Consider the following 26,097-nt stretch of genomic DNA (forward strand, 5'->3'; position numbering starts at 1 on the left):
GAGGAGATGGAGGCAGGACAGCTCACTGCCTTCGCCTGAACGGGAGCCTGGTTTCAGGGAGGCCGGCCTCCTGCTGGGGTCTCTTTCCCGGCTCCCTGTCACCTGGGGAGCTGTGTAAGGGCCTAGAACTGGCAGGAAGGGTCTGTTTCTTTTTTTTTAACCTCCAAACCTCCATCCAAGTGCCTATTCCTTTCCACACACCCCCTACCACTGTTCAGCTGGTCCTAAATACCAGTTGAGTGCAGTCCTATGGGCCGTTTTGCACATCCCCTCTTTTTGCCTGGAAGCCGGAACGGTGCCAGGGTGCGGCATTCAGATTTGTGCACGTCTAGTCTTTCCCTTGCAGGGTACCCCCCCTTTCCCTTCACCAGAGCCGGCTACCCCGCTGGCCTGGGGGTGGGGAAGGGGTGTGCAATGAAGTGGCTCCAGCAGGGGCGGGAAAGAGCGAGGAGCCCTACTTGGCGCTTTGAAGCATGAAGACCCAGGAATCCTTCCTGCCTGTCTTTCGGGAGCTTCCGCGTCCTCAGCGGCTGTTCCGCCCGATGGCCCCTCAGGGCGCACTGAGGAAGGCTGGGTGCTGGAGTCGGACGTCTGGGCCGCTTCTCCTTGGGAGGACCAGCGCCCTGTAAAGACCCGGGGAGGGCTGCTGGGTGTGCTTGCCGCAGGCTTCCTGGGTGCCGTCTGGGCCTCGGGCCAGGCGGGCTCAGGTCCTGGGTTCCCAGGAGCCAGCCGTGGGACACCGGGCCCCCTCCAGCCCACCCCGCCCACGGGAAGTGTAGGCCGACACTCCTGGCTCCTCAGCGGCCCTGCAGGGACGTCCCACAGCGGGTTTTCCCTGGCAGCCGCAGCTGCTTCTAAGACCCTGTATGCTTGGTGGAGCCACGGGATCCCCGAAAGCCAAGTGCAGATTTAGGGGAATGATAGGATCCAGGCTCTATAAGCTCATGAGCAAAGGCCAGCAGGGGGCCCGCAGAAGCGTCACTGATTCTGTGCTGCAGAGCCTGACATGGGTGCCCCCAGCTCCCAGCCCAGCAGGGCTTCTGATGCCCTCTCCGCGGGAAGCATGGAACTGGGCCCAGTTCCTCCAGAACCTGGTAGGACACCGCCCCCCACCCAGTGTCTGATGACCTCTGTTCTCTGGTGATTCCTAACAGGACACTTCAAATGCAGCGCCCATTCAGGTGCTCAGACGTCAACTGGGCACCTGCTGGGTGCCAGGCCCTGGGAGGGGAGCCAGAGCTACTGGCAACTAGGGTGCTGTGCCCGCCCTTGAGGAGCTCACCCTGATGGGGAAGGGCCCTTCAGTGTCACGGGAGCGGGCAGAGATGGGAAGGCACGGCTCGGGGGGCGGCCCGCGTCACCACTGTCAGAGGGCGGGCATTAGGGCGCGGGCAGGGGTCAGGGAAGGACTCGGGGAGCAGGCGACTCCAGAGTGGGGTCTTGGCAGGTTAGCAGGGTTACCTGGCAGAGAAGGCATGGGAGGCATCCCTGGCAGGGGCCCGACACCCGCCTCGGCGTGCAAGGAACGTCAGGTATGTGGGTCACTGCAGAGCATGCTGAAGCGGGAAGTGGGCGTTGAGGACCAGGCGGAGCCAGACCCAGAAGCTGCTCCTCGGCCACACGAAGGAACTCGGGTGTCACTGCGGGGAGCCACGGAAACAGGTTTTTTTAGGTCAAGTGCAACTGGTATGGTAAAGACACCTGTGCCTGTGTGGAGGGTGGACTGAAACGCCATGCCTATAGTCCTCATTTGTAAAATGGAGACAGCATCTTTCAAAGCTGTGGGTAGGGACAGATTCTGCATTTCCACAAGGGGTCCAAAACACTCCCTGGGGTCTCTGCACACCCTCCCAGTCCCGCCTCCCGTGGCTGAGGCCACCATGCAGGCCGGGTGGGAAAACCAGGGCCCTCGACTCCCATTGGCCCATCGGTGGCTCAGGTCCGTCGCAAACCTCGGGGAAGAGTCCACGCAGCATTCGGATCGATGGTGAACATGCCATTAAAACGGGCCGCTCGGTTCAAGGCGCCACCTGGAAGGAAGCAGGGGAGACGTGCCGGGGGCCCTGGAGGGGCTGTTGCCGATTCCTGAGCCCTGGAGCCTCAGGGCGATGGTTTTTGCAACTCTCAGAATCTATGCAGTTTCCTCTTTATAGACAGGCATTCTGGTTCAAAAAGCAAATTCGGGGGCCCTCCCCACCTCCTGATTCCCATCTGTGAGGGTGCGGCCCTGATGTTTTCCCTGTGATTCTCCCACAAGCTCTCAAGTTCAAGGACACAGAGGCAGTTTGCAGCCTCCAGTAGAGGCTGTATGGACGGCGGGTACGGGCCCGTGGGCAGCAGTGGACACCGGACCAGGCGCCAGCCCACAGGCTGGGGAGGCCGGTCTTGGGGACAGCAGCGTGGCCTCCCTCCTGGGCCAGCACGTGTTCTCTGAGGCCGCCTCCCTGCGGCAGGGACAGCACCAGAGGATTTCCACAGCCGGTCGTCCGGGGTTCACTTCCAAACTGCTTCGGTGATTTTGCAAAGGGTGGAATTCCTGGCTGCTTTTTGCTTCATCTCACACACGCACACACACCAAAAAAACTCTGTAATCTGGCAACCCGATGGGAGGTGGTGAGGAACGAGCCAGCGTGACCTGAAGTAGCTTCAGTGTATTCTTGGAAGCTCAGAATCACTGCGGGCACTTGATGCAGTCCCATCTTTTCCCTGGAGCCTTCGTGAGGCCGAGAGAGAAGGATGGAGAAGAGTGGGAGTGAGGAAGGGAGGGAAGGAGGGGAGGAGGGAAGGATGGGGAGGGGAGGAGGGAAGGATGGGGAGGAAGGGAGAGGGAGAGGCAGTGAGAGGGGACAGAAATGAGAGGAACCGGCGGAGGCCCAGAGGAGGGACAGGCATGTCTGTGCACACACACATGCACACATGCTTCCAAAGAAAGGGGCCCAGGCCCCTCTGCCCCTGCCCTGGCCCACAGCTGCCGGCCACGGCGATGGCTTAGTCCTGGAACATCCGTGGCTGTGGCTCGGCAGCCCCCTCTGGCTGAGGGCAAAAGCTGCTGACAAATGTGCCTGGAATATCTGAGTTTTTCCAACACGGAGAGAAGAAACATACACACACAGAAACCAGCCTTATCATGAGCCTGGCAGAGCGGCTGGGGATGGAAGAATTCCATAACTGAGACAGATGGAGGAGGCGCCTCTACGCTGCTGGAAAACCAGCCCCACGCCCTCGCATCCTACAGAGTGACGCCGCCCCAGGAGCCCTCATGTTCCTGCTCCCACTGCCAGCCCGGATTGCCCCTCTGGCCACCAGGCAGCGTTGACCTAGAGGATCCCCTCAGGAGCACTGGTGTTACACACAAAGCCCAAGCCCCTGAGAAGGGAGGAGGTGCCCCGAGCCCCCGCCGCTGGCCAGTTACTAGCACATGAAGGCAGAGAATCCACCCCAGTGACCAGCAACTTTGGAGGACGTACCTGAATCCTAAATGGAGCTCCCAACACCACCCCGCTTCTCCCGGCTCCCACAGGTCCTGGGGGGCCTTCTATTCTCCCTAGACCAGACAGTTCCTTCATCTCCCCCTCCCTGGGTGCAGGGGCCATGGCTTGAAGGGATACTAAGAAATAAATTCTGTATTAGGTACAGGTTGGGGAGCCTACAGCCGAGTTCATTTCGCTAAACCTTTAACGAGCACCTCCTATTTACCCCGCACGGTGGCAGATGACTGACAAGTGAGGCAAAAATGTGCAAACCTAACTGTGACTCATGTTAGGATGACATGGATGCAGGAGAAACAATGAGTTAGGGCTGGGGGACTCTGGGAAGACCCTATGGAGGGCCTGCTATCTGGACTAGAATTTGAAAGTTGAACAAGATTGCAACAGAGAGAGAAAAATGGGCAAAGATTTTCTTCAAACAGCACCTACAAAGGGAGATCAGAGGTTTTTAAACGCTGCTATTTGGTACCACACCAGCTGGGCAGTGCCAAGGCAAAATCAGAGACCTCAGTCCAACCTGTGACACCTTTGGGGGCCAGTCACATGCCTTCTCCGACCCTCAGCTCGCTCATCTGTAAAACAGGCATGCCAGCCACTTCACAGAGCTGCTATGAAGATGAGGTCATTCAGGCCAAGGGTGCTTGCCATATAGCAGGTATTCCGTGCATGTTTCTAGAGTAAACATGTATAACATACTGGACTCTATAAGGGACCATCACAAACACTTTAATTCCCCAACAAGGTCTGGTCACGGTGCCTGCTCACAGTCTAGCGATGAAAAGTGCTCCCCGCTCTCTGAGAGGCTAAGCTCTGCACGCAGAAGCTGCCGGGAGGGGAAGGAAGCCGTGAGGAAGAGACATCCTCCAGCAGCTGCTCAGGGTAAGAGCACTTTTCCTCAGGTGTCTACGGAGGAGCCCAGACAGCCCCAACTGCCCGCTGCCTTGGTCCCATTTTCAGAGTGTGGTCTCTGAGTCATGTTCATCAAACTCACACAAGACAAAAGCCAATGTCCAGACTTCGGGAACGGATCTCTGCAGGGAGGGTCTGGAATCCACATTTGGAAGAAACTCATGTTCATAACGTTTGGGAAGACTGGGGGGCCGTTATGCCTGCCGCTCCCCAGCCTGGACCTTCCTCGCTCAGACAGACGAGGGCTGGCTCTGCTCAGGGCCGTGTTTAAACGTCCGCCTCAGAGAGGCGCTTCTTGCCGCCAGTCCAGTCCGCCGGCCCCTGCGGCTCTGTCCCTCACTGCGCGTGACCCGAGGCCCTGTCACACTCAGGTTGGCATGTCTGTTGGCTGACTCTCCCCCTAAACTTATATTTAGCTTCAGGAACACGGCCATTTCACTGTTGCACCTTTAATGCCTAAAATAGCACCTGAGATATAGTGGATATTAGCTGATCCTTGTTAATGGCAGGGAGGGGTCATTTGTGCTGTTGACCAAGCACTTCCAGCTCTCTGGCCATCCTGAGCACAGGGAAGGAATGCCCTTCCTGCCCTCCTTGTGCGGGGTGGGCTTTAGGACTAATTCTAGCCGACAAGGAGCAAGCAGAAGGAGCTGGAGCTTTCACGTGCTGCTGTCGGCGCCTCGGGGATCTCTGCGTCCCTCTGGTTTGGTGCTGGGCAACATGCTACGTGGCGGCTCCATCAGCCTGGGTCCCTGAGTGACTGGGGAACAAAGTCTCCCCACCAACAGGCAAGGGGGCATGTGATGTGGGTGAGAAAGCAGTCTCTGTTGCAAGGCACTGGGACGTGGGGGGTTGTTTACTGCAGTGTAGCCTGACCTGTCCTGACAGGTCCAGTGACCCCAAGCAGATGGTTGTACTGGCAGAATCACTGGGAGGTCCCTAAGTCCCTTTGGGGGTTTCAGGCAACTTCAAATGCCTCCAAGCCAGACAAACCCAGAAACTTCCCCTTCAGAAAGTCAGGCCACATTCTCACCTCTTCTTTTCCTTCCTACTTGGAAGCTCCCTGGCGGGTGGGGGTGTGGGGTGGGGTGGGGTAGGGTGGGATGGGGGGGTTAGGAGATAGCCTTGAAACAACTCACCCACGGGGGAACCAGGAGACCACCTCTGCAGTGACCTCACACACTCAAACTCACTGTCAGCATCCTTCCCTTTGGTCAAAGGAAAAACAGCACACCCACTCTACTGGGAGTGAGTCACAAGCAGAAAAAATTCAGTGGCTCCAGGCCAAGAGGATGTGCTAACAAGGGGAGAAAACTCCCAGTGGAGGTGTCTCAGCAGATGCTGTGGTCTCGCCCTTGTGGCCGGCATGACCAAAGACCAACCCGAGAAGTTCCGAAGTTCAAGCATCAGACATTATGCCAGGTCCTGACCCTACCACAAGCCTGGAGTTTATTTAGTACTTCCCTGATGAAGGAAAATGGGCTGCGTGTTGCGTGTGCGCGTGCGCATGCGTGTGTGTGTGTGTGTGTGTGTGTGTGTGTGTGTGATGGGAGAGGATGCTCTTGGGGGAAGAAGGACACTGGGGTGGGAAAGATGACATCAGAAGAGGCCAGTTCCCGGCAGAGAGCCTCCTGCTGGGGTTCAGGAGAGGCAGCAGCCTCGCCTGACCTCCGTCTCTAGCTCAGGGAGATGAACTGGAGGATAAACTTGCTACACTTTTCGGGTTGGTTACATGGAATTATGTTATCTCCACTTTCATCTCCCTTCTGTCCCTGAAGCCACATGCAGGGCTCCAGCCCTGCTGGAGCGCTTTCCCCCACCACTCCTCCAGATCAGAGCTGGGGCAGGACAACTAAACCAGAGCACTTTTCTGCCCAGCTCAGGAACCTGGGCCAAGGTTTAGGCCTGATAATTCCAGATAGTCCTCAGTATCCCAGGGCCAGAGGAGACACACATCCTGTGAGCCTCTCCATCCTAGAGGGCTGGGCTGCCCAAAGTCATGCTGAGGGGAGGCGGATGAAGAACAGAAATGGCCATGGCTGGCCATTTCACAAATGGCATTTCAAAACTGGCTCCTCAGTGGCCCACCCCTCTCCTTGCCACATCGGACTATACCAGAGCTCGAGCTTGGCCCACACCCTGGGCCTCACCCAGCCCTCTGCTCTCCCAAGGTTGGAGGAAGTGATCTTCAAATAAGTCTCAAGCCTGTGGCCAGAGATGGATAATAGAGGGCGGATTCAAGCAAATGTATGTGCAATACAGGTTCCTGCAACAACCTCTCGAGAACTGCTTGCAGAAGTGGGAGAGACGGGGAAAAAAGACCACAAAGGCAAATCGGTCTTTTCTGGGTCAACATCTGCCAGAAAACATTGCAGAATTAGCTCCCGCTGTGTTTTTCTCAGTCGTGTCCCACTGAACTTCACCTGCTCTGCGGGGCAAAGAGCAGAGAATCCTGTTTTCTTCTTGCCACTTTCGATCTAAAGTAATAGACTGGTAGCATCAGCACTGCCTGGGATCGTGTTTAAAATGCAGAATCTCAAACTGTTGCATGCGGGACAGGCAAACAGCAAGGTTCCACTGCATAGCAAAGGGAACTATAGTCAATACCCTGTAACAAACCATAATGGAAAAGAAAAAAAATCCAAAATCCCAAACCCCAGGTCCAGACAAACTGACTCAGAAACTCAGGGGGCGGAGCTCAGTAATCTGTAATTCAGCAAGCCCGCCAGGTGACTGTGATGCACGGCAGCATTTGAAAACCACTGATGTAGAGAAAGCGAGGTTCAGACGGGGGAGAAGAGAGGTGCAGGAGGGGAGCAGGGGTGGGGGGTGGGGGTGGCTCACAGGCCCCCATCTCACACCTTCTGCTTCATAGCTCTGAGCTCTTGGCCACATTCTTGCCACGCACTCAGAAGCGGCCTCATGAGGTGAGAACCTTTGGTGAGACCCAGGAGTCAAAGGATCCATGGTTGCCACCACCATGAGGGAGAAGCCGTGGGCCAGAGCAAGCTGGGCATTCCCTGGCCTCTGAACTGTTGAAATTTTAGGAATCACCTAAAAACGAACTTCCAAGGGGAAATCCAAAAGCAAAAGTGAAGATTCCCCTAGAAGACACTAGGGGGAGACCCATCTCTGGCCTGGGAAGGGGAGGGAGCAACTCAGGTCTAGAAGAATTCAGACCGTGTGCTCCTCAAGTTGGTTTGCTGGTGACCTCTACCAAATCAACCAACCGAACCGCACCTTTCGAGAGGCAGGCAGTGAGCACTGAGTCGGAGTGATGGAACCAGAGAGGATGAGGACAGCGTCAAGTGTCTGCTCACTCCCAATCCAGTTTCCAGCTAAGGAAACTATAGAGGCTAGAGAGGCCTCAGGGTCACACGCGGGTCTGTGACGGGACACAGGCCCGGAGCCCCAGCAGGCCGGGATCCCCACCCAGGAGAGATGGGCAGGGCCAGTTACCTACTTGGTGCGACCGCGGGCTAAAAGACAACGCTAGCCTTTTGTTTAAAAACTGTTAAGGCTTTCACGGTGAAGACAGGAGAGCATTAAAGTCGAGAGGAGGGGGGAGTTTGTGAAGCCTGTCCTGGACTGATAAAAAGGAATCTCTCTGAGTCCCACAGGCGGGCTGTCCACACCAGGTACAAAGCAGGGCTTTTGCAGCGGGGGTGGAGGTGCTGGTATTTCCGCAGTAATTACTAGAACAGCTCTGGGGAGAGGCAGATTTGACTTAGGAAGGAAAGCTCTCCCAACCCACCGGGGCGCCGGAGTGTTCGCACAGACCTAGGATCACCAGAACTCCAGTCTTCCGGGAAAGGACTCTCCTACCGGCCAGGGCTGCTGCGAAAGGGGAAATCCAACCAGAGTGAATGTGGCGCGCGGACAGCCCGCTGCCATCAGCATCGGAAGCGTCCCCCGCCGTCACGGGACTCGGAGCCGCGGCCGGCCCGCGAGCCGGAGCCGGGCATCCCCTGCCTGCGCCCGGCTCGGCGCGCGCGGGGGCGGCGGACTGCGGCGAACGCGAGAGGGGAACGGCCGGGGGACGCGTCCCTCCGGTCGGCGTGAAAACCGGGAGGCCAGCGGGCCGGCCCTGAGCCGGTGGACCCTGAGCCCCCATCTTCCGTTTCTGAGCCATTCCCTCCGGCCCGCTTCCTCTTCGGGGCGGGCTGGGGTGTGGATTGGGGGCGTGGGAACCTGGGGTTGGCGGGTGGAAATCTGGGGTTGGGGTGAGGAGAGGAGAGGAGGCAGGAGGCAGGAGGCTCCCACAGACTGCCTCGTCTCAGCTGTCCTGTAGAGAAGCTTTCCACGTGCAATCCTTCAGCTGCCCCGGCTACCTGAGGACAGCCCGAAATCCACACTCGCCCAGGCGTCCCCCACTGCCGCCCCTGCCCCTCGGGCGGCCGGTGGTTCCCTCGGGTCCTCCTTCCTGCCTCTCCGAGGTCTCCCCGCCCCCGCCCCGCCCCGCAGGCTGCGGTCCCTTTAAAGGCGCGCCGGTCTGGGGCCGCCCCGCTCTCGAGGCGGACTCGGGAGGAACGCCTGAGCGGAGAGCCGCCGCGGCCAGCCCGGCATGGCCATGGCGTCCCCGGCCATCGGGCAGCGCCCGTACCGGCTGCTCTTGGAGCCAGAACCGCCGCGCTATCTGCAGAGCCTGAGCGGCCCCGAGCCGCCGCCGCCGCCGCCCCCGGGCCACTCCTCGCGCCGCTGCGCCCCCGCGCCCCTCTCCACTGCGCCCGGGGCGCACGAGAGACGCGGTTCCCGGAGGGCCGCCCGGGGGGACCCGGAGCCCCAGCCCCGGGCCTCCCGACACGTTCGCCCTCTCCGGCCTGGTCTGCAGCAGAGACTGCGGCGGCGGCCTGGCGCGCCCCGGCCCCGCGACGTGCGCAGCATCTTCGAGCAGCCGCAGGATCCCCGCGTTCCGGCGGAGCGAGGCGAGGGCCACTGCTTCGCGGAACTGGCGCTGCGGGGCGGCCGCGGCTGGTGTGACCTGTGCGGGCGAGAGGTGTGGCGGCGGGCGCTGCGCTGCGCTAGTAAGTGTGAGGGTCCGGGCGGGGCGGTGGGGGGGGCGCGGCGCGGGAAGACCGCAGTCCGCCCGCGAGCCGCTGCGACCGAGCCGGCTGGGGCGAGCCGAGAGGGGGCGCTGCCCTCTCCGGCCCCAGGGAAGACCTGGATTCTCACCGAGGGAGGTAGCCCCTGGACGCAGTCTGCACCTTAGTGCCTGTCCGGTGTGTTCCAGTGCCTAGGTATGCTTATGCGGTCTGTAACAAACGCCTCTTCCTCTGACAGGTGCGCGCCTCGCCCCTCTCCAGATCAGCTAGTACACACACAGACACACATGCATACACACACATGCACACACGCACAGAGGCTGGGGTTGATGCCTCATGCTACCACATCAATCCCTTGTCTCCAGTGCCCTCTCTTGCTTTTTTGTAGCTTCTTGAGAGTGGGTCGTGAGGCCATTCTTGAGATGACCATTTGGCCCGTGCTCATTAGGGTAATGGCAGATGACTGTCTGCATGCCTGTGGTACACCCTTCCTCCAGGGTGACCGGTGGGGACAGGGAAGAGACCTGGTTGGGCTTTGGATGGACAGGGGCCATGAGGCTTGAGAAGAGCGTGAAGTGACCCTGGATCCCTGCCGTCTCCCGCCTTCCACCTCTGGCCCCTCAGACCTTTGCCCTCTGCTCTGATGTTTGGCTGGGCCCTGCTTCCTCCTCTTCCTCTTACTGGCTACTGCGCCAGGCATCAGGCTTGAGAATTACCCAACTACCTGTCCTGTCTCACCCTCCCCCGGGCTCTCAGGTTCCTAGCTGCCTCCTCTGAGCCAGAACCTTCTCAAAGCCTGACTGTAAAACACTGGACATCCACTGTATAGATTTTCTGAGCACATTTGCAGTCTTCTTGGGGGGGTTGTTATTTTTCTCTTCCAGCAGTTAGGTGTGTATATTTCTTCAGTGATGTTTCTTTTCTTCATTTCTTATTATATTTATCTAGAAAAATAGATTTCTTCTTTTCCTATTCCCCACCCCACATTTGCTGTTGCCCTGTTTGGCAGACGATACCCACACCCATGTGCGTATGTGTCTATATAGATAATTTAAATATCTGAAGCACAAAGTGCAGACATTGGTACAACGTCTAGAAAGCATCTCTGGAAATGGCTTGGGGTTGCATCTTTCAGCCAAGCCTCTTCCCACATGACAGCAGCCCCGTCTCCCGTCCAGCTGCAGCATTGAGCAGCAGCAGCTATTACACCCTCATCAGGAGAGCCTGACCTTGCCTCCGCAGTCCCCAGCCAAGCTGCAGCATTGAGCAGCAGCAGCTATTACACCCTCATCAGGAGAGCCTGACCTTGCCTCCGCAGTCCCCAGCCAAGGCTGTGCAGTGCTTCCCATTGCAGCTGGCTTCAGGGAAGCAGAGCTCAGACTCTCAGCCAGGATCGAGCAGAAGAGGAGTGTGGGAGGGGGGAGTGGGTTCTGCCCCCGACACCATCAGAACTCAGTGCAGGTGCTAATTAATCAGGAAAGGGCGGTAGACACAGAAATGTGAGGTGGGCGGAGGGCTGCTGCCCCTTGGCAAATCTCCCTGACCTTCAGAATCAAATGCAACTTTCCCCCAGATGTGTTTGCAGCTTTTGCCCTCTCAAGGGCCCTAGGGTACTTTACTGCCTCCCAACAGTAACATACAGAGGTGGTATCTTCGTTGTAATGGGTTTTAATGTGCTGGAATCCTAGGAAAGCCGCTTCGTTGGAATTCTAGTTTGTATTAGGACATTGAGGACTTCCAGTTGGTCCAGTGGTCAGGACTCCGTGCTTCCACTGCAGGGTTTGATCCCTCATCGGGAAACTTAATATATTGCATGCTGTGCAGCATGGCAAAAACAGAGTTTAAAAGTAAGAGTGAAAAAGACACTGGAGGACTGTATCAATTGTTGAACATTTGGCATGGAGTTTTATGACTTGCGGGGTAATGGTGTCTGTGTGTTTATTTGTGTATATGCATGATACTTCATGATTAAATGAATTTATGCAGGGCTTCCCTTGTGGCTCAGCTGGTAAAGAATCCGCCTGCAATGCAGTAGACCTGGGTTTGATCTCTGGGTTGGAAAGATCCCCTGGAGAAGGGAAAGGCTACCCACTCCAGTATTCTGGCCTGGAGAATCCCATGGGGTCTCAAAGAGTCGGACACGACCGAGCGACTCTCACATTCATACTTTCACATTAGACAGTTGCTTGTGAAAGGAAGCCCCAGGTGAACAGGCGTGTCCTCTGATTTCTGTGTGACGTGGTAGCCCCCAGCTAGGTGGGTTAGTACCAACCAGGGATGTCTGAACACCAGAAAGGAAGCAGAGTTGGAATAAGGGGCTACAGAGCAGAGCCTCTGTTTGTCATTATTAATGTTTAACTGATTGTGGATTTGTAGCTGGATGGAAACAGTTGAGAAATGTTCTGATGGCTGGCAGGTAGAGACACAGCAGGCCAAACTCACCAATCATCTTTCTTTCAACTTATGTTCTAATTTCACCGTGGGGTGGGTTTGTTTTATCTTTGTTTTAAAAAGCAAGGGTCAGAAGCACGACTTTTGAAAGCAGTGCTCTGCGGTGCCTCAGAAGACAGCCTGGAGCCAGCAGGCCTGGTCTGAATCCTGATTCTGCCGATCAGTGTCTGTGTGACCCTGGGAGCCGTGTGTTCCACTTCCGTGTTTTAAAGAATTGAGATGATAGCATTACCTTCTCAGTTGTGTTCATGTGAGAATTCAGTGAATTAATATATGGAAAAGGCTTAGAACAGGGCCTGGTAGAAGGCAATATAAATGTTTAGGGCCATATGAATGTTATTATTATCCCCTCCCATCCAGCGGCTGTAACAATTTGCCTGGGCTCCGGACACTTCTTAGAATCACCTTTTCAAACAGTGAGAGCAGTTTTCCAACTCTGCTTGGCTGCTGAGCTGAGTGGGACAGAGGGTGTCCCGCGTGTCCCAGGCGGGTCAGGGCAGGGCGCTAACCACAGCCCCACTCCTGCCTGCTGTGGGCCTCCCACAGCGTGTCGGTGGCCTCGAGGTCGTCAGGACCCTGGCACCTTGAATTTGTACCACTCGTCCCCAGCATAGAGCACAGTCTCGTGGCTGATAAAGGCGGTCGCCTGTTTTTACTATTAAATCTCCCAGCTCTTGGAAACATGCAGAGGGACAGCGGGTATGTAAATGACATCTGTCTCAGCAGGAGGTTGACAATGGGTGGGAGCTGTGTTGGCAAAATGGGCTTTTAATAAGGGAAGCTTTTAGAAAACTGTCTTCCCACTGCCTTTTCAGTGAAAATTCCTCTATCTCAAGCTTATCCCTACTTCAAGGACTGTAACGGAGCTCTGGTTAATGCTGGGTTTGCCAACAGGAGACGTTCAAAGTTGATATTCATTTCCAGGATTAAAGAACTCATGTTTATTAGATAGAGAAGGAAATCTGGTGGGGTTTGGGAGGGGGAGAGAGAGGTAGATTATACGAAGTCGTGGCGGGGGGTGGGGGTGGGCAGTGGCCGTGGTGAGAATCTGTTTCCAGCATTCCAAGAGGGAATGGTCAATAACACACAATCCTTGGAACTCTCACAGACTGCCCTTTGCCTTTATTCTCAGGGAATTTTCCTTACAGGTTGTGGACCCTTTCTTCTACAGAAGGAACACGGAGTTAACCTTTTATCTTGTTTTGGTGGATGCGTTAGCCATCTTGGAGTAGGAAATGGTCTGGAAAATGGGAAAAGCTAAGTCCAGCTCAACACTGAGAGAGGGACAGTTGGACATGCCTTGCACATTACTAGTGGAGCGGGGCCTCTCTGGAGGGGTGTGTTCAGAGCTGTAAAGGGTTACATGGTTGGGGTTACAGGGTGAAGGGGGCCCTGGGGCGCACCATCCTGACCTCCCCCTCCTGTGAGAGACCTGTGTTATGGTGGGAGTGTGAGGTGTTTGCCGTGGAGCCTGCTGGCATGGGAACAGGGGCCTCCTGGTGAGAGCCCCTTGTCGAGCCTTGTAGCTCTGTCTCGTCCCAGCATCAGTGGTTGGGCTTAACCCGCCTCTCTGCACAGACTGGACCCCCGTGTGACAGCCACAGAGTCCCACAGACCCAGCCCCTCTCTTGGTTCTTTGCAGAAGAGGTTCCTGGGACGTGGACACTGAGTCTCTCTGTGGCAGACCCAGGAACCGGGGCACTTGGGACGTGTTTTATTTGTCCAGGACACCTGGTCACACTGGAGCTTGTGGCTTAAAGTGTTTTCATTAATTCAGGCCCAGGCTTGGCCTTGGAGGTTAGGAAAATTAAGCCCTAAAATGGACATTTCGTTGTTAGAGAGAGTGGAATCCCCCACCTCCCTCTCCTCCCCTGCCTCTGGCTCTGATTGGGGTTTTTTCTTGGGGAGAGTCCTGGTGGAGGGCTGTGGGAGATGGGAGGACAGAGGAGGGGCTGGAACGCTTTGAGAGAGGCCATTTGAGGCCCCCAAGCTGCTGTTCTCCGTTCTTTCTCCTCCCTGCCTCCTGTATTTTCACAAGATGAAAGTGAAAGGATTAAATGTGGGTTTAATTTTTTCCCCCTATCCATCAGAGCATAAAATTTTCTGATTATGGAGTAAGAGGGGCTTGAATCCCAGGTACAGTCAAAAATGATTAATGCCACTTGTCTGCCAGCCTAATTAGACTTGGTAATGAACGTGTGTGTTCTCCTGCTGATCCTGCAGAGTTATTAGGGGGAAGTGAATTGACATCTCCCCTTAGCTATGTGGGCTTGATCCGGGATCCTCTCTCTTCTCCCCCGAGTTTACCAGTGAATTCAGCCAGTGCCAAGCCTGGCAGATAGGCCTTGCGGGGCAGGGGAAAGACAGCCCCCGGCCCTGCCTGGCTGCTGAGGGGACCCTGTAGCCCCGGGAAGCTGGCTGCAGCCCCTGGTGACAGGAGCTAGGGGCTCAGAGAGTGGCTGAGACTCAGGGCAGGCCCGGCGCGGCTCTGAGAATGATACACACTGGAGGAATTCTTCACGGGTCCACAGGGCCTTTTCCTCTGAGGAGCCTACAGCCTTTGCCTGCTGCTTCCACGTTCATCCCAGAGCAGATTCATGAGGTCAGGATGCAGGGAGGCTTCTGCTGGGGTCTCAGACGGAAAGAAGGAGGCGCCCGTCCATCTGGTAGGGGCAGGGAAGCTTAGTGCCTCATGCTGGGCAAACCTGACCTGTCCTGAAGGTGGCCTGCACCAGTGCAGGCTGTCACACCATTTCCTGCCTTTGGTCCACACCCAGCATCTGGGGGACCTCTGGCCGCTGCCCACGGGGGCATCCCAGCCCTTGCCTCCCCAGTGGTCTCCCGCAGGGCACTCCCGATCCCCACCCCTCAGCCCGCAGTCGGCCTCACCCCGCCCGCCGCCCCTGGGGCCCGGTCGCTCTCCCCTGGCTGGGTCAGGCAGTGCTGCAGGCAGCTGACGCTGGCAAGGCCGGCCCTGACCCGGGAGATGGCTGTGCCTTTAGTCACTTTCGGTTTTTCTCCAGGAGTTTTGGCAGCTTCTCCATACATGTTTGGGGCCAGATCTCAGGGCTGGGAGGGGCGCTGGGCCGGTTTTCGGGCTTTTGGGGGGATGAGGTGATGATGGCAGGCTCAGTCCCCTGGTGGAAAAGTGAAAGTGAAGTCACTCAGTCGTGTCCGACTCTTTGCAACCCCAAGTAAAAATCGGCACTGGGGAGGACTCACAGGAGTGCTCCCCCAAAGTCAGCACCGTCTTGACCTGGGCCCGGAAGGTGATCCTGGGTGTTCTTGAAGGCCCCCCCCGCACCCTGCCAATGTGGGCAGCGCCTGGCAGAGTCTGGGCGCCCTCCACTGTGGGGTGTTGGCCACCGTGGCCGGCAGGTTCACGCAGGGCCTGTTGGAGCCTGCCTGTGGTTCCTGGCGCGGAGAGCATTCTTGAGAGATGTACCCACAGGGAAAGCTGTGAGGCTGGGCTCTCGCTTGCCTTGTTTGGAGAGGAAGGGGGAAGAGCGGCAGGGTCTGTCCTGGCACGGCAGCCCCGTGCCCAGCCTCCTGGCGGAGAGCGCTCTGTCCTATGAGCCCTGACTACTGTAGCGCCCCCCGATGTTCTTCAGGGTTTTCTGGCTCACCCCTGTTCCCCTGGCCTCATCGAGGGCATCAGCAGGGTGCGGGGGGGGGGGGGCACAAACAGACGTCCTCGAGGGCTGGGAAGAGGGGTGGTTGGAGTTCAAGCAGCTCCCGTGTGTCACTGGGCGGGCGGGCAGGCAGGCAGCCGGGTATGTCTCTCGCCTGTGACCACGGTGAGGCTGGGTCGTGTTTGCTGATCAGTGGAGGGCCTGCAGGCAGCCTTCTGCTCCCCTCCCTGTTTCTTGAACAAACATTTCCAGGGCGGAGCAGATCTTACTCAGACGTCTGCAGTGGCTGTTGGCTTAGGGCTGCTAAAACATGAAAACTTGGCTTCTGTGTACCTTTCATAAATCAAACCACAGGTTCGCAAAAGTCAGGCCTGAAAGAACAGTGATATTCTTTGCCCATTTTTTTTTTTTTTTATGCTTTTATGTTTTGTTTCTCCCAGATGCCGGATCTGGGAAAGAATCATCATATTTGCTGAAGATGCAAATTGGTATTCTGTGAGTCTACAAAGATGGGGATAGTCACGTGAAACAGGAAAGTACTGAGGATGGCCAAGGAACTGTGGGGGCAGAGATCAGTTTTATCTCAGAGACAACTTGGCCGCATCTAAAGGGTTTTCTTGCCTACTGGCTCTCCTGGGCCCAGCAGCATCCTTGAGAGGCAGGCAGGACTGGTTGGATCATGGTCATCTCACAGACCAGGAGACCCAGCATCCAGAGAGTCAACGGCTGCTCTGATGACCCAGAGGGTTAGCAGCAAAACCAGTACCATAGCCCAACAGAGGCAGCATCTTGCCCTGTGAGCTAATGTCGCTGAACGTGCCAGTTAGTGGAGCTTCCTCATTCACCTGCCAACACATGCTGAAATGTCCATAAAAAGGGACAGAGAAGGGTGAGCCAAGGGTTGGGTAAGCCCTGTCCAAGCTGGAGGATCGGTCAGGTCCTGGACAGCTGAGAGCTGGCAGCCCTTCAGCCTGTTCTCAGGCTTTGGTTTCTAAACAGATTTTCAGCATGCGTAAATCATGAGGTCCTGAAACAAAAGGTGAAGTTTTTCTTCAACCTCAAGATAAAAGGAACAAGTGTGTCTGCCCCCACCCCCACTCACTGGTGTTAGGTGCGTGTAGGGGGGTGGGTGTGGAAATGTAGGTCGGAGATCTTTTCCTGGAACAGACAAGATCCTCCTTGCTGTGACCCAGGGTCAGAGTTCATGACACAGGACTGACTATGAACCAAGGAGAAATTAGGTTGTGTCTCAGAAGAAGAGTTGGATTGGGACTGGAAAATAAACTGAGTTTTGTATCGTGGGCTTCCTCCCTGTCCCAGGCAATGGTGTGGCTGAGTTGGGGACAGTAAAGAGCCCCCCTCCCACCCCAACTCTGACGGTGTGTCTCCAGGTCAGGCTCATATTTGGGTGTCATCACTTACTTTCCTTGCTGACTTGGAGGAAGCTGTTTTTTCCATTTAAATTAAATGGAAGCTGGAGGCTTTGTGGTTTCTGTTGAAACAATTATGTCCTTTCTGCAACTGAGGAAAGTATTAAAAATCCAAAGAAAATTCAGAGATGCCTTATTATTCAAATGGAACAAAAGATTCCAGCTGTAACTTGAGAGTTTTTAGAAAAAAGAGGTTGCGCATACAGTATGTAAATATCTCTTCTAGTGATGAGAGTTTTTAAAAGCAATCTGGAAGGACCTTTTTATAAATAGGGTATTTCAAGGTGAGAATTTATTGCAACCCCAGGACATAGGATGGTGAAAGCTGTTCCTTCAAATTGTGTTGGCCTTGGCTGGACTCTTCAGCATGGTCAGAGGGTCAATGCTTAGATGTTAGGGCAGCAAGAGGTCATTGTGTTCTTCCTAAAATATCCCTACAGTAGAAAACCTATCCAAGTTTTCAAAAGATCAGGAGTGAGGATTCCAGAACCTTCCAAAGCCCTGTCTGGCTGCTCAGCCAGTTCTTCCCTGCTGTCTTCCCCAGTGACTTAACCTGTCCACAAAACATCTCTGTGATGAGGAAAAGGGGAAGTGAGACCAGTGCCTCAAGCCCATGTGGGGCATTCGGGAGGGATTTTCCCCCATGACAGATGACTCACGATTTAAAATTCCCCCAGCATGTGCCTATTCTCTTCTCTGAGCATGAGAGTGGGAAGGCCACCCTGTCTGTCCTCAGCCAGGCGGGGAAGCCTGGGTCCTTGTGAAGATCTTAGGTCCCAGCTGGGCCAGGAACCTGGGCTCCGGACCTCGCATGGTGAGCTGGTGTCATCTCAGGACCTGGACTCACTTGTGAGTCTTGTCTGTGCAGAGCTGCTGGGTAAACTTGTTGTTTAGTTGCTATCACGTCCGACTCTTTTGCAGCCCCCAGACTGTAGCCCACCAGGTTCCTCTGTCCATGGAATTCTCCCGGCAGGAATACTGGAGAGGGTTGCCATGCCCTCCTCCAGGGGATCTTCCCGACCCAGGGATCAAACCCAGGTCTCCTGTACTGGCAGATGGATTCCTCACCACTGAGCCCCCAGGGCAGCTGCTGAGTAACCGAGAGGATCACAAAACAAGCAGCCCAGTCCCCCACGAGGAAGCAATGGGGAGAAAGAACCAGTGTCCCAGCCTGAGGAAGGGGGCCTTGGGGACATCTCTGTATTAAATAGATGACTCATGACCTGTGTGTTTACTGTTCCTACACCAAGTACTGAGGGCCTCAGCAGGGAGGGGCGGTCTAGCTGGGTCCTCCTGGCCAGAGCTCCTGTGAGGGGGCGGGTGGTCAGGGGGGCAATTTGGAAGGTCAGGTGCAGTTTAGGTTTGTCTACCATTTTCTCCTCTCGGTGGCCGGAGGACCTTGCCTCTGGGATGCGATGCCGCTCAGTGGTCCCTGTGGCCTGGGGAAGAACCACAGCGTAAAGGGTGGGAGCAGGCTGGCGGCTGCACGGGGGCCCACGGAACTCAGCTGAACTTGTGGACGTTCCCTTTCTGGACTCGGCCCGCAGAGGTTCAAGTGCAGCTTCCTTGGTCCTCTGGGGTCGCTCTGCCCTGGCTGAAGGACAGCGCCCCCTCCGTGTGAAGCGGGGGCCTCCTGGTAGTTGGCGGGTGAATTCTGGAGTCTCTGGGCCACGCGGGAGCAGAACCCCTCTCCCTGGTCTTCCTAGAAGGTTCTGCCGTCTGCCCACCGTTAATCGCCCACCTCGCCCAGGTGACAGCCCGTCTGGGGACCTCCACCCTGGGACTCGGGGGTTCTGCGAGTCATGTTGCGGGGACACCCTGTGAACCCCACGTTAGGGCAAGAGAAGGACAGCTCTGCCTCTCCACGCGTGTGTGCACGCCTACTCAGTCATGTCCAGCTCTGACCCCATGGACTGCAGCCTGCCAGGCCCCTCTGTCCACGGGATTCTCCAGGCAAGAATTCTGGAGTGGGTTGCCATGTCCTCCTCCAGGGGATCTTCCCCACCCAGGGATCAAATCCGAGTCTTACATCTCCTGCCTTGGCAGACAGGTTCTTTACCACTAGCACCGCCTGGGAAGCCCTCTGCCTCTTCACGGGAGACTCTGTTCTCTTTCTCCCTCTGATTCCTGTCACCTCTTCTCTGCTCGGGTATTTGCTCTCAGATAAGTGGTCTGACCCTCTTAAGGCAACACCGCTTCCTAGGGGCCCTGGCAGCTGAGAGCTCTTCCCCCACGCCCGGCTGAGCCTGGGAGGATGTGAATTAGCCGGTTGTCCCCTAGGAACCTGCGTGGCTGGTAAAGCATTATTAATCCGACATCCCCAAAGAGATCCATTAACGAGCTCCTGGGCTGTGCACCCCCGTGAGGTAACCGATCACTCCTGTCATCTGCTGAAACTTTGGAGACGTTGATTTCTCAGACTCCCAGGCGCTCCTGAGAAGCGAGGCCCAGGGCGGGCCCTTTCTGCAGCCTGTTTGGGGGCATGTTTATCTTATCAAGCTAAAAGCCCCAGGAATAGAAAGTTTTCCGCTTGGGGGAGGTGGAGGGGATGGGACCTCAGCTGGGAAGAAGGCATCCGTCCGGCTGGGCTGGTGCTGGCCCGGGGTCCCCGGTGCCCTGGCCTGCCTTCAGAGGAGCAGGGAGGCTGGGCTGAGAGCAGCAAAGCCTGGCTCGCACAAGGCCTGGAGTCCTCCTGGGCCAGCGGCTCCTGCTTCGTCGCCCTGTGCCCGACGCCAGGCCTGGAGAGAAGCTAGTGATCCCCCGCAGCCCAGCGGGATGACGGAGGGCCGGGTGGAGGAGGCGGCCTCTGCCTGCTTCGGAACCATCACCTCCCGACTCCAGCGCCTCTTCCACAGGCTTCCCAAGGGCCACTGGGGGTCCCTAAAGCCCCAGGCCCTCCCAGGGCTCCGCCCCGACGCCCGGCTGGCTCAAGGTAGGTCCGGGTCACTCCAGCTGGGGGTGTTCAGGGGTGGGGGTCCAGGCTAGTGGCCTTCCCCGTGGGGAAGGCCATGAGGGAGCCCCTGGCTGCCTGGCATTACATGCTGAGCTCAGCACCCCTCCCTGTCCCTCCTGACTCCCCAGGACCAACACCCTGCCAACCTGCTGGCGGGACTTCAGGACCCCAACTCGGCTGTGGGTTTTAGCAGCTTTTCCTTGACTGAGCATGAGCGCCAAGCAGTCACCCCAGTCCAGTCCCTGAGTGGGTGGGATGCAGACGGGCATCCTGAGTGACCCCTCTTTTCCATTTCTGGGCATCCAGTGGCTCCCAGGGGCATCACACCTTGCCAAGCTGCTGAGTCGGCCTTCTCAGGCCCCCAGGGCAGTGAAATGTCCTCGCCAAGGCTTCTCAACCTGCACAGTTAGTGGGGGTGCCTGTCGGGGGCTGGAAGCTGCAGGGCGGAACACAGCTGGACAGGGGCCCCAGCCCTGCTGTAACTGGCCTGCAGCTGCCTTCCGCAGCACGAACTGGGGTGAGCGCAGTCCTCGCGGGGGAAGGGTAAGGGGACAGAGTGGGTGAGTGGAAGATGAGAAGGAGAGACTAGCGATCCAAAGTATCATGGGATTTGAGATCATCGACTGCCTTTTTATTCAAACAAAGGAGGCCAGGGGCAAAACAAGCTGGTGGCCGACCCAGGACTAGGAGTGCGCACTGGTTACTCTATCTTGCATTTCTGCAGCTCTCTTCTGCGAAAGATCCAAGGGGTTTGTGTTTATCTGGGTTTTTAATTTGTTTGTTTTGAATATCATTTATTCCGTCCAGACCTCTATATGGGGAGGGTGGAAAAGCGGTGATTCTGCCTCACAGATGAGATGGCCCTCAGAAGTCAGGGCCCTGGCCGAGGGTCAGAGCCACGCGGTCAGGCCACAAACCCCTCCCTGACGGGCTCTGCTCATCTTCCTGGCCTCTAGCGGCCTCTCTTCAATGGCTGGATTTTTGGCACCCGTAAGCTTTCCCGTTTGTCTCCATGCTGGTCTCTCACACATTCAGGTCCAGGTAGGCATCTGGGCCTTAGGGACAGAACTAAACTGAAAGGTCATCTCTGAGCTCAATTTGTGAAAGCCTTTAGAAGATTGTATGATCTTAACTCTGGAAAATCTGATTTTCCTGATTACGGTTTTATGGCTTAAAAAGTGAGAATTTTAATTCCCTGTATCTTAATCCCTATTTGGAGACAAATATTGTTCAGCCAGCCTAAACAATCTATCCTCAGCAATAGCCTAACACGCACTGTGACCCTCACAGAGAGGATGGCTGAAGACCGAGTTCCTCAATTTAAATGTCCAGTCGCGTCTTCCCGTCCACCCCCTTCCCTCCACCCCCCTTAAGAATTATTCAGCAGAGCATTTCCTTGCTCCTTTGCTCTTCAGCCCGAAGAGTTATAGATTTAATGGGATCAATCAGGCCTGGAGTGGCGAGCACTGAGGTCAGGGCAGATACGGCCGACTTGTGTCAGCATTTGGTTAGATTGACTGGAAGGGGAGGGGCGGGCGGGAAGCGCAGAGACGGCGGGGTGGTGGGCTGCGGATGCGGGCTGCAGCTCTGTGCGCGACCTGTCACATAGCGTTTAAGGGAAGGGGCTTGGAGCCGGGCCAGCTTCTTTGTAACCTTATTGAAGTACAGGTGATTTACAATGTTGTGTTTAATTTCTGCTGTTCAGCAAAGCGACTCAATCACACACATACACACATATGTATATGTTATTTTCCGTTACAGCTTATCGCAGGATAGTGAGTATAGTTCCCAGTGCTATACGGTAGGACCTTGTCTATCCATCCTGTGCATAACAGTTTGTACCTGCTTACCCCAGACTTTCATCCATCCTTCCCTCCCAGGCCGTTCCTCCCCTTTGGGTAGCACAAGCCTGTCCTCTATATTTGTATGTCTGTTTCTGTCTCATAGGTATATTAGTTTGTGTCATGTTTTAGATTCAACAGATAAATGATATCATATGGTAACTGTCTTTGTCTGACATACTTTGATTAGTACAATGTGATCATCTCTAGATCTATTCATGAGGCAGGCCCAGTTGAGTCTGGACCTTGGAGGCCGAGTGGGAGGGTCTTCCTTGTACAGATTAACCTCTCTGAGCCTCAGTTTTTCTCGGCATTAAATGGAGCCAAGAATCCCCACCTCCGGCTGGTGTTGTGTGGGTTAAACATGACCTCAGCAGAAACCAGTTGACATGATGCTGGCCACACAGCAGGCCCCTCACTGGCAGCTGCTCCCAGAAAGACTTTTGGCAGTGCCTCACCCTGGCTCATCTGTACCAGCCCCCACCACACTATCTGCCCTTCATCCTGCCTGGGCCAAGGTGGGCCGCTCACATCTCAGTGAAAGAATAGGGTTTGAAGATTTGCCCAGGCAGAAGTAGAGAACGGCCATGAAACTCTTAAACACCTTCTCTGGAAAAATTCCGATCATTGAATTTATCACGCCACTTAATTAACAGACAGGGCTGGATTAGCCCATGGGGCATCCTTGGAAGCGGAGCAAGCGTGTTGCCAAAGCCCAAGTCGTAGATCACCGTAAGAGGCTGCTCGGGGGTCCGTGGGACGCAGGCCCGGCTCTCTCCAGAAGTCTCCGGTGGTCCTGGCTACAGGGACATAGCTGCAAAGGAGGCATTGTGTGTCTCCTGCGGAGAGGGCCTCAGACGCCATCTATTTACTTTTCTCCTCCTGCAAAAGTCTCCTTTCACCCAGCTGGTCGCTGTTCGGTTGGTGACCAGCACTCTGAAGTCAGATGCCATCAGAGCACGTGTGGAAACACCAGTCGGCTGCAGCAGGCTGGCTGTCCCGTGAGGCTGAGCCTCTGCTCCTGGCCTCCTGTGACCTCCCGGCGCTCGGAGCAGGCATGCCTGTGTGCACACACCTGCGCATGCTTTCACACCTCACACCTGTTGAAGCTTCACTCCCCTCCCTGTGGCCTGCCGAGGCCTAGGCATGGCTTCTCGCAAAGCTCTTTGGCTGTCCTTATCTCTGGGGTCTGTGGAACACTACCAAAAATATACTCAAGCTTAGCAAGAGGCGAGGTGGCCTTTTGCCCCTTCTCAAAGGTGGTATCTGTTTTAAAAACAAAAGCAAAAAACCAAAAGACCTCTCAAACTCCTCCCTGTCACCTCTGCTCCTGGCTGCTGGGCCCACGCCCTTTCTCTCCCAGCTGCCCGGGCTCCTCCACGTGTCCCAGGGATGGGGCGGGGGGCCCTGAGCCCTGGAGGGGGGACCCCACCTGCGTTGTCTCTCCTACGCCCAGAGCGGAGTGACACATGCCTGGAGGAAGCAGAGGCCCCTTCTGAGCTGCCCAGAGCTGAGGCGGCATTGGCAGCTCCACACTGGCTTTAGTTTTCATGGCCTTGTTGCTGTTTCTTAAATCACCTTAAACCCAACTATCCACAGTGGTATTTTTACAAAAAATGTTATTGGAGGGCGGTTGGTTTACAGTATTGTGTTAGTTTCTGTTGAAAAGCACAGTGAATCAGTTATACATGCATCCACTCCACTCTTTAAATTCTCTCCCATATAGGTCATTACAGAGCATTGAGAAGAGTTCTCTGTGCTAATCAGTAGGTCCTTATTAATTATGTATTTTAAATACATTTTATTTATTTATCTGGCTCCACTGAGTCTTAGCTGCGGCATGTGGGATCTAGCTCCTCCCCCAGGGATCGAACCCGGGGCGCCCTGCACTCGGAGCGTGGAGTCTTAGCCACTGGATCACCAGGGAGGTCCCAGCCCTCTCTTACATACAGTGGTCTGTACACGCCAATCCCAGACCCGATTTATCCCTCCTGCCCCACCCCTGGCTTCCTCCTTGGTAACATGTTTGTTTTCTACATCTGTGACTCTCTGTTTTGTAAACAGGTTCATTTGTACCATTTTTAGATTCTACCTATAGGTGATATCATATGACATTTCTCTTTTTCTGACTTATTTCATTCAGTATGACAATCTCTAGATCCATCCCTGTTGCTATAAATTACATTATTTTGTTCTTTCCTATTGCTGTCTACAGTGTTTTTAAAGAAAAATTTTAAGTGCTTTGGAAATAAGATTTATCTTTTCCTATGATGATAATCAAAACAGGATTTTAATACCTGTATTAAAAATATACGTGTATGTATTCAAAGTTTTATATATATATATATATATATATATACACTCCTTTTATATCCTTATATATGTATATATATACTTTTTTTTTTTTTTTTTTTTTTTGGGGGGGGAGGAAGTGGGTTTATTCTGGGTCTGCCCAGTGAGCCAGCCAGGGTGATGGAGGCACCAAGGTCTGAAGAGTGGGCCTCCACAGTCCTGGGGACAGTCTAGGCCTCCACTGCCCGGCCATTGATGACGCGGATATGGCGGATGATGTCCTGGATGGCTTCCGACGTGGTGCCCTGGCCCCCGATGTCCGGGGTGTGCATGTTTTCATTGTCCATGGATGCCAGGACGGCCTTGCGGATGGAGGTGGCATAGGAGTGAAGCTTGAGGTGGTCGAGCATCATGCAACTCACCAGAAGCGTAGCCGTGGGGTTGGCAATGTTCTTATTGGCAATACTCTTCCCTGTGTTCCTTGTAGCCGTCTCAAACACGGCATACACATGGCCATAGTTGGCCCCAGCCACAAGGCCAGGGCCCCCAACTAGCCCGGCACAGACGTTGTTGACGATGTTGCCATAGAGATTGGGCATCACCATGACATCAAACTGCTGGGGCCGGGACACCAGCTGCATGGTGGTGTTGTCCACGATCATATTCTCGAAGGTGATCTGGGGGTAGCGGGCTGCCACTTCCCTGCAGCACTGGAGGAAGAGCCCATCGCCCAGTTTCATGATGTTGGCCTTGTGCACGGCTGTCACTTTCTTGCGCCCGCTCTCCTGAGCCAGTTGGAAGGCATACTCAGCGATGCGCAGGGACTTGGCCTTGGTGATGATCTTCAGGCTCTCAACCACGCCTGCCACACTCTCGTGTTCCAGGCTGCTGTACTCGCCCTCTGTGTTCTCCCGGACGATGAGGATGTCAATGTCCCGATGCCGGGTCACCACACCTGGCAGGCTCTTACAGTGGATGACGTTGGCATAGAGGTCCAGGCTGGTGCGAAGGATGTTGTTTCGCGATTTGTGGGATGGGGGCAGGTTGTGGTTTGTTTCAATGTTGCCCTTCAGGGCCACGCGGTTCCGACGGATGGCCCTGATGGCATTGCGGATGTCCTCCTCGTCGGCGGTGGAGCTCACGTGCACCTCTTCGAAGTCCACAGGCACACATGCATGCCTGAACACTGACTTGACGTCCAGCATGAGCTCTGGCCCAATGCCATCTCCCGGGATCATGGTCACCGTGTGCCGCCCACCATACTTTGCCGACGGGGGTGAGAAGCTCCTCCGGGGGGCCTCGTGGGCACCTAGAACCTCCCAAGGACGCTAGAGGAGGGCCGGCCTGAGCGCTGCCTTCGCAGCGCCGACCGCGGCCATCGCCACCTTCAGCGCCATGACAGAACGTGAAGACAGCCTCAGGTTCCGACACGCAGCTGCCGCTCTCTATATACTTTTCTTTTACACAAGTTTGTGGATAAAACCAGCTGTCCTCTGTAACGATACTTCACCTTGGAGGCCCCCAGTAAATACATGTTGAATGGATGCATGCGTGCACACATGGACTAGTAATTAGGTAGATGTAGGAAGATAGGAGACGTACTTGTCATAAAAAGGTTTAACTCTGTCTCTCAGAGTAGGTGTGTCCTGATGGGCGTGTGTACTTTAATTGTCACGGATCAAAAATTGTGTCGTAAAAAAAAAATTGTGCTGTGTCTTTGCACTTCTGTCTGCATGGCCACACCCTGAATACAACTTGGACCTGTTTGGATGTGGTGTCAGACGGTCCAGATGACAAGCCTCCTACAGATCTGTGAGAAATGAGGTTCATTTGGCTTTCCCACCTCGTGTCATTTACTTGTATGTTTTACCAAAGTCTGTGGCCTCCTGCAGTTATTGGCCAAGGGAGGATTTTCAGAGATGCTCTGTGACATTGTACTGAGGGCCTGCAAACTCACCTGCCTCTGCTTTCCCTCCCCGCATTTCCTCCTGGTCATCCTTTTCGTGCGTGAGACCCCAGTACCATAGCATTAGAAGTCCAACAAAGCAGGGCATATCTC

At 55.4% G+C, this 26,097-nt stretch overlaps 3 protein-coding genes across 3 annotated transcripts in view; 1 reads left to right on the forward strand and 2 right to left on the reverse strand.

Moving 5' to 3' along the window:
- LOC122707397 overlaps positions 1-8,582 on the reverse strand; it is an 18,721-nt gene extending 10,139 nt beyond the window's left edge. The window contains exons 1-4 of the mRNA XM_043922848.1: positions 8,178-8,582; positions 1,953-2,030; positions 1,462-1,640; positions 459-623 (exon numbers count right to left, since the gene is read on the reverse strand). Coding sequence (XP_043778783.1) covers positions 459-623; positions 1,462-1,640; positions 1,953-2,030; positions 8,178-8,529 — 774 coding nt within the window. The 5' untranslated portion in view covers positions 8,530-8,582. The remainder of the gene's footprint in view (positions 1-458; positions 624-1,461; positions 1,641-1,952; positions 2,031-8,177) is intronic.
- Positions 8,583-8,884: 302 nt separating this feature from the next.
- RASSF5 (Ras association domain family member 5) overlaps positions 8,885-26,097 on the forward strand; it is a 73,763-nt gene continuing 56,550 nt past the window's right edge. Inside the window, exon 1 of the mRNA XM_043922845.1 lies at positions 8,885-9,421. Coding sequence (XP_043778780.1) covers positions 8,962-9,421 — 460 coding nt within the window. The 5' untranslated portion in view covers positions 8,885-8,961. The remainder of the gene's footprint in view (positions 9,422-26,097) is intronic.
- Positions 24,169-25,478, reverse strand: LOC122707396 (isocitrate dehydrogenase [NAD] subunit gamma, mitochondrial-like). The gene has a single exon (XM_043922847.1). The coding sequence runs from the start codon at positions 25,274-25,276 to the stop codon at positions 24,269-24,271; it is 1,008 nt and encodes a 335-aa protein (XP_043778782.1). The 5' UTR covers positions 25,277-25,478; the 3' UTR covers positions 24,169-24,268.

This window comes from Cervus elaphus, chromosome 14 (genome assembly GCF_910594005.1).
Source record: "Cervus elaphus chromosome 14, mCerEla1.1, whole genome shotgun sequence".
Lineage (NCBI taxonomy): Eukaryota > Metazoa > Chordata > Mammalia > Artiodactyla > Cervidae > Cervus > Cervus elaphus.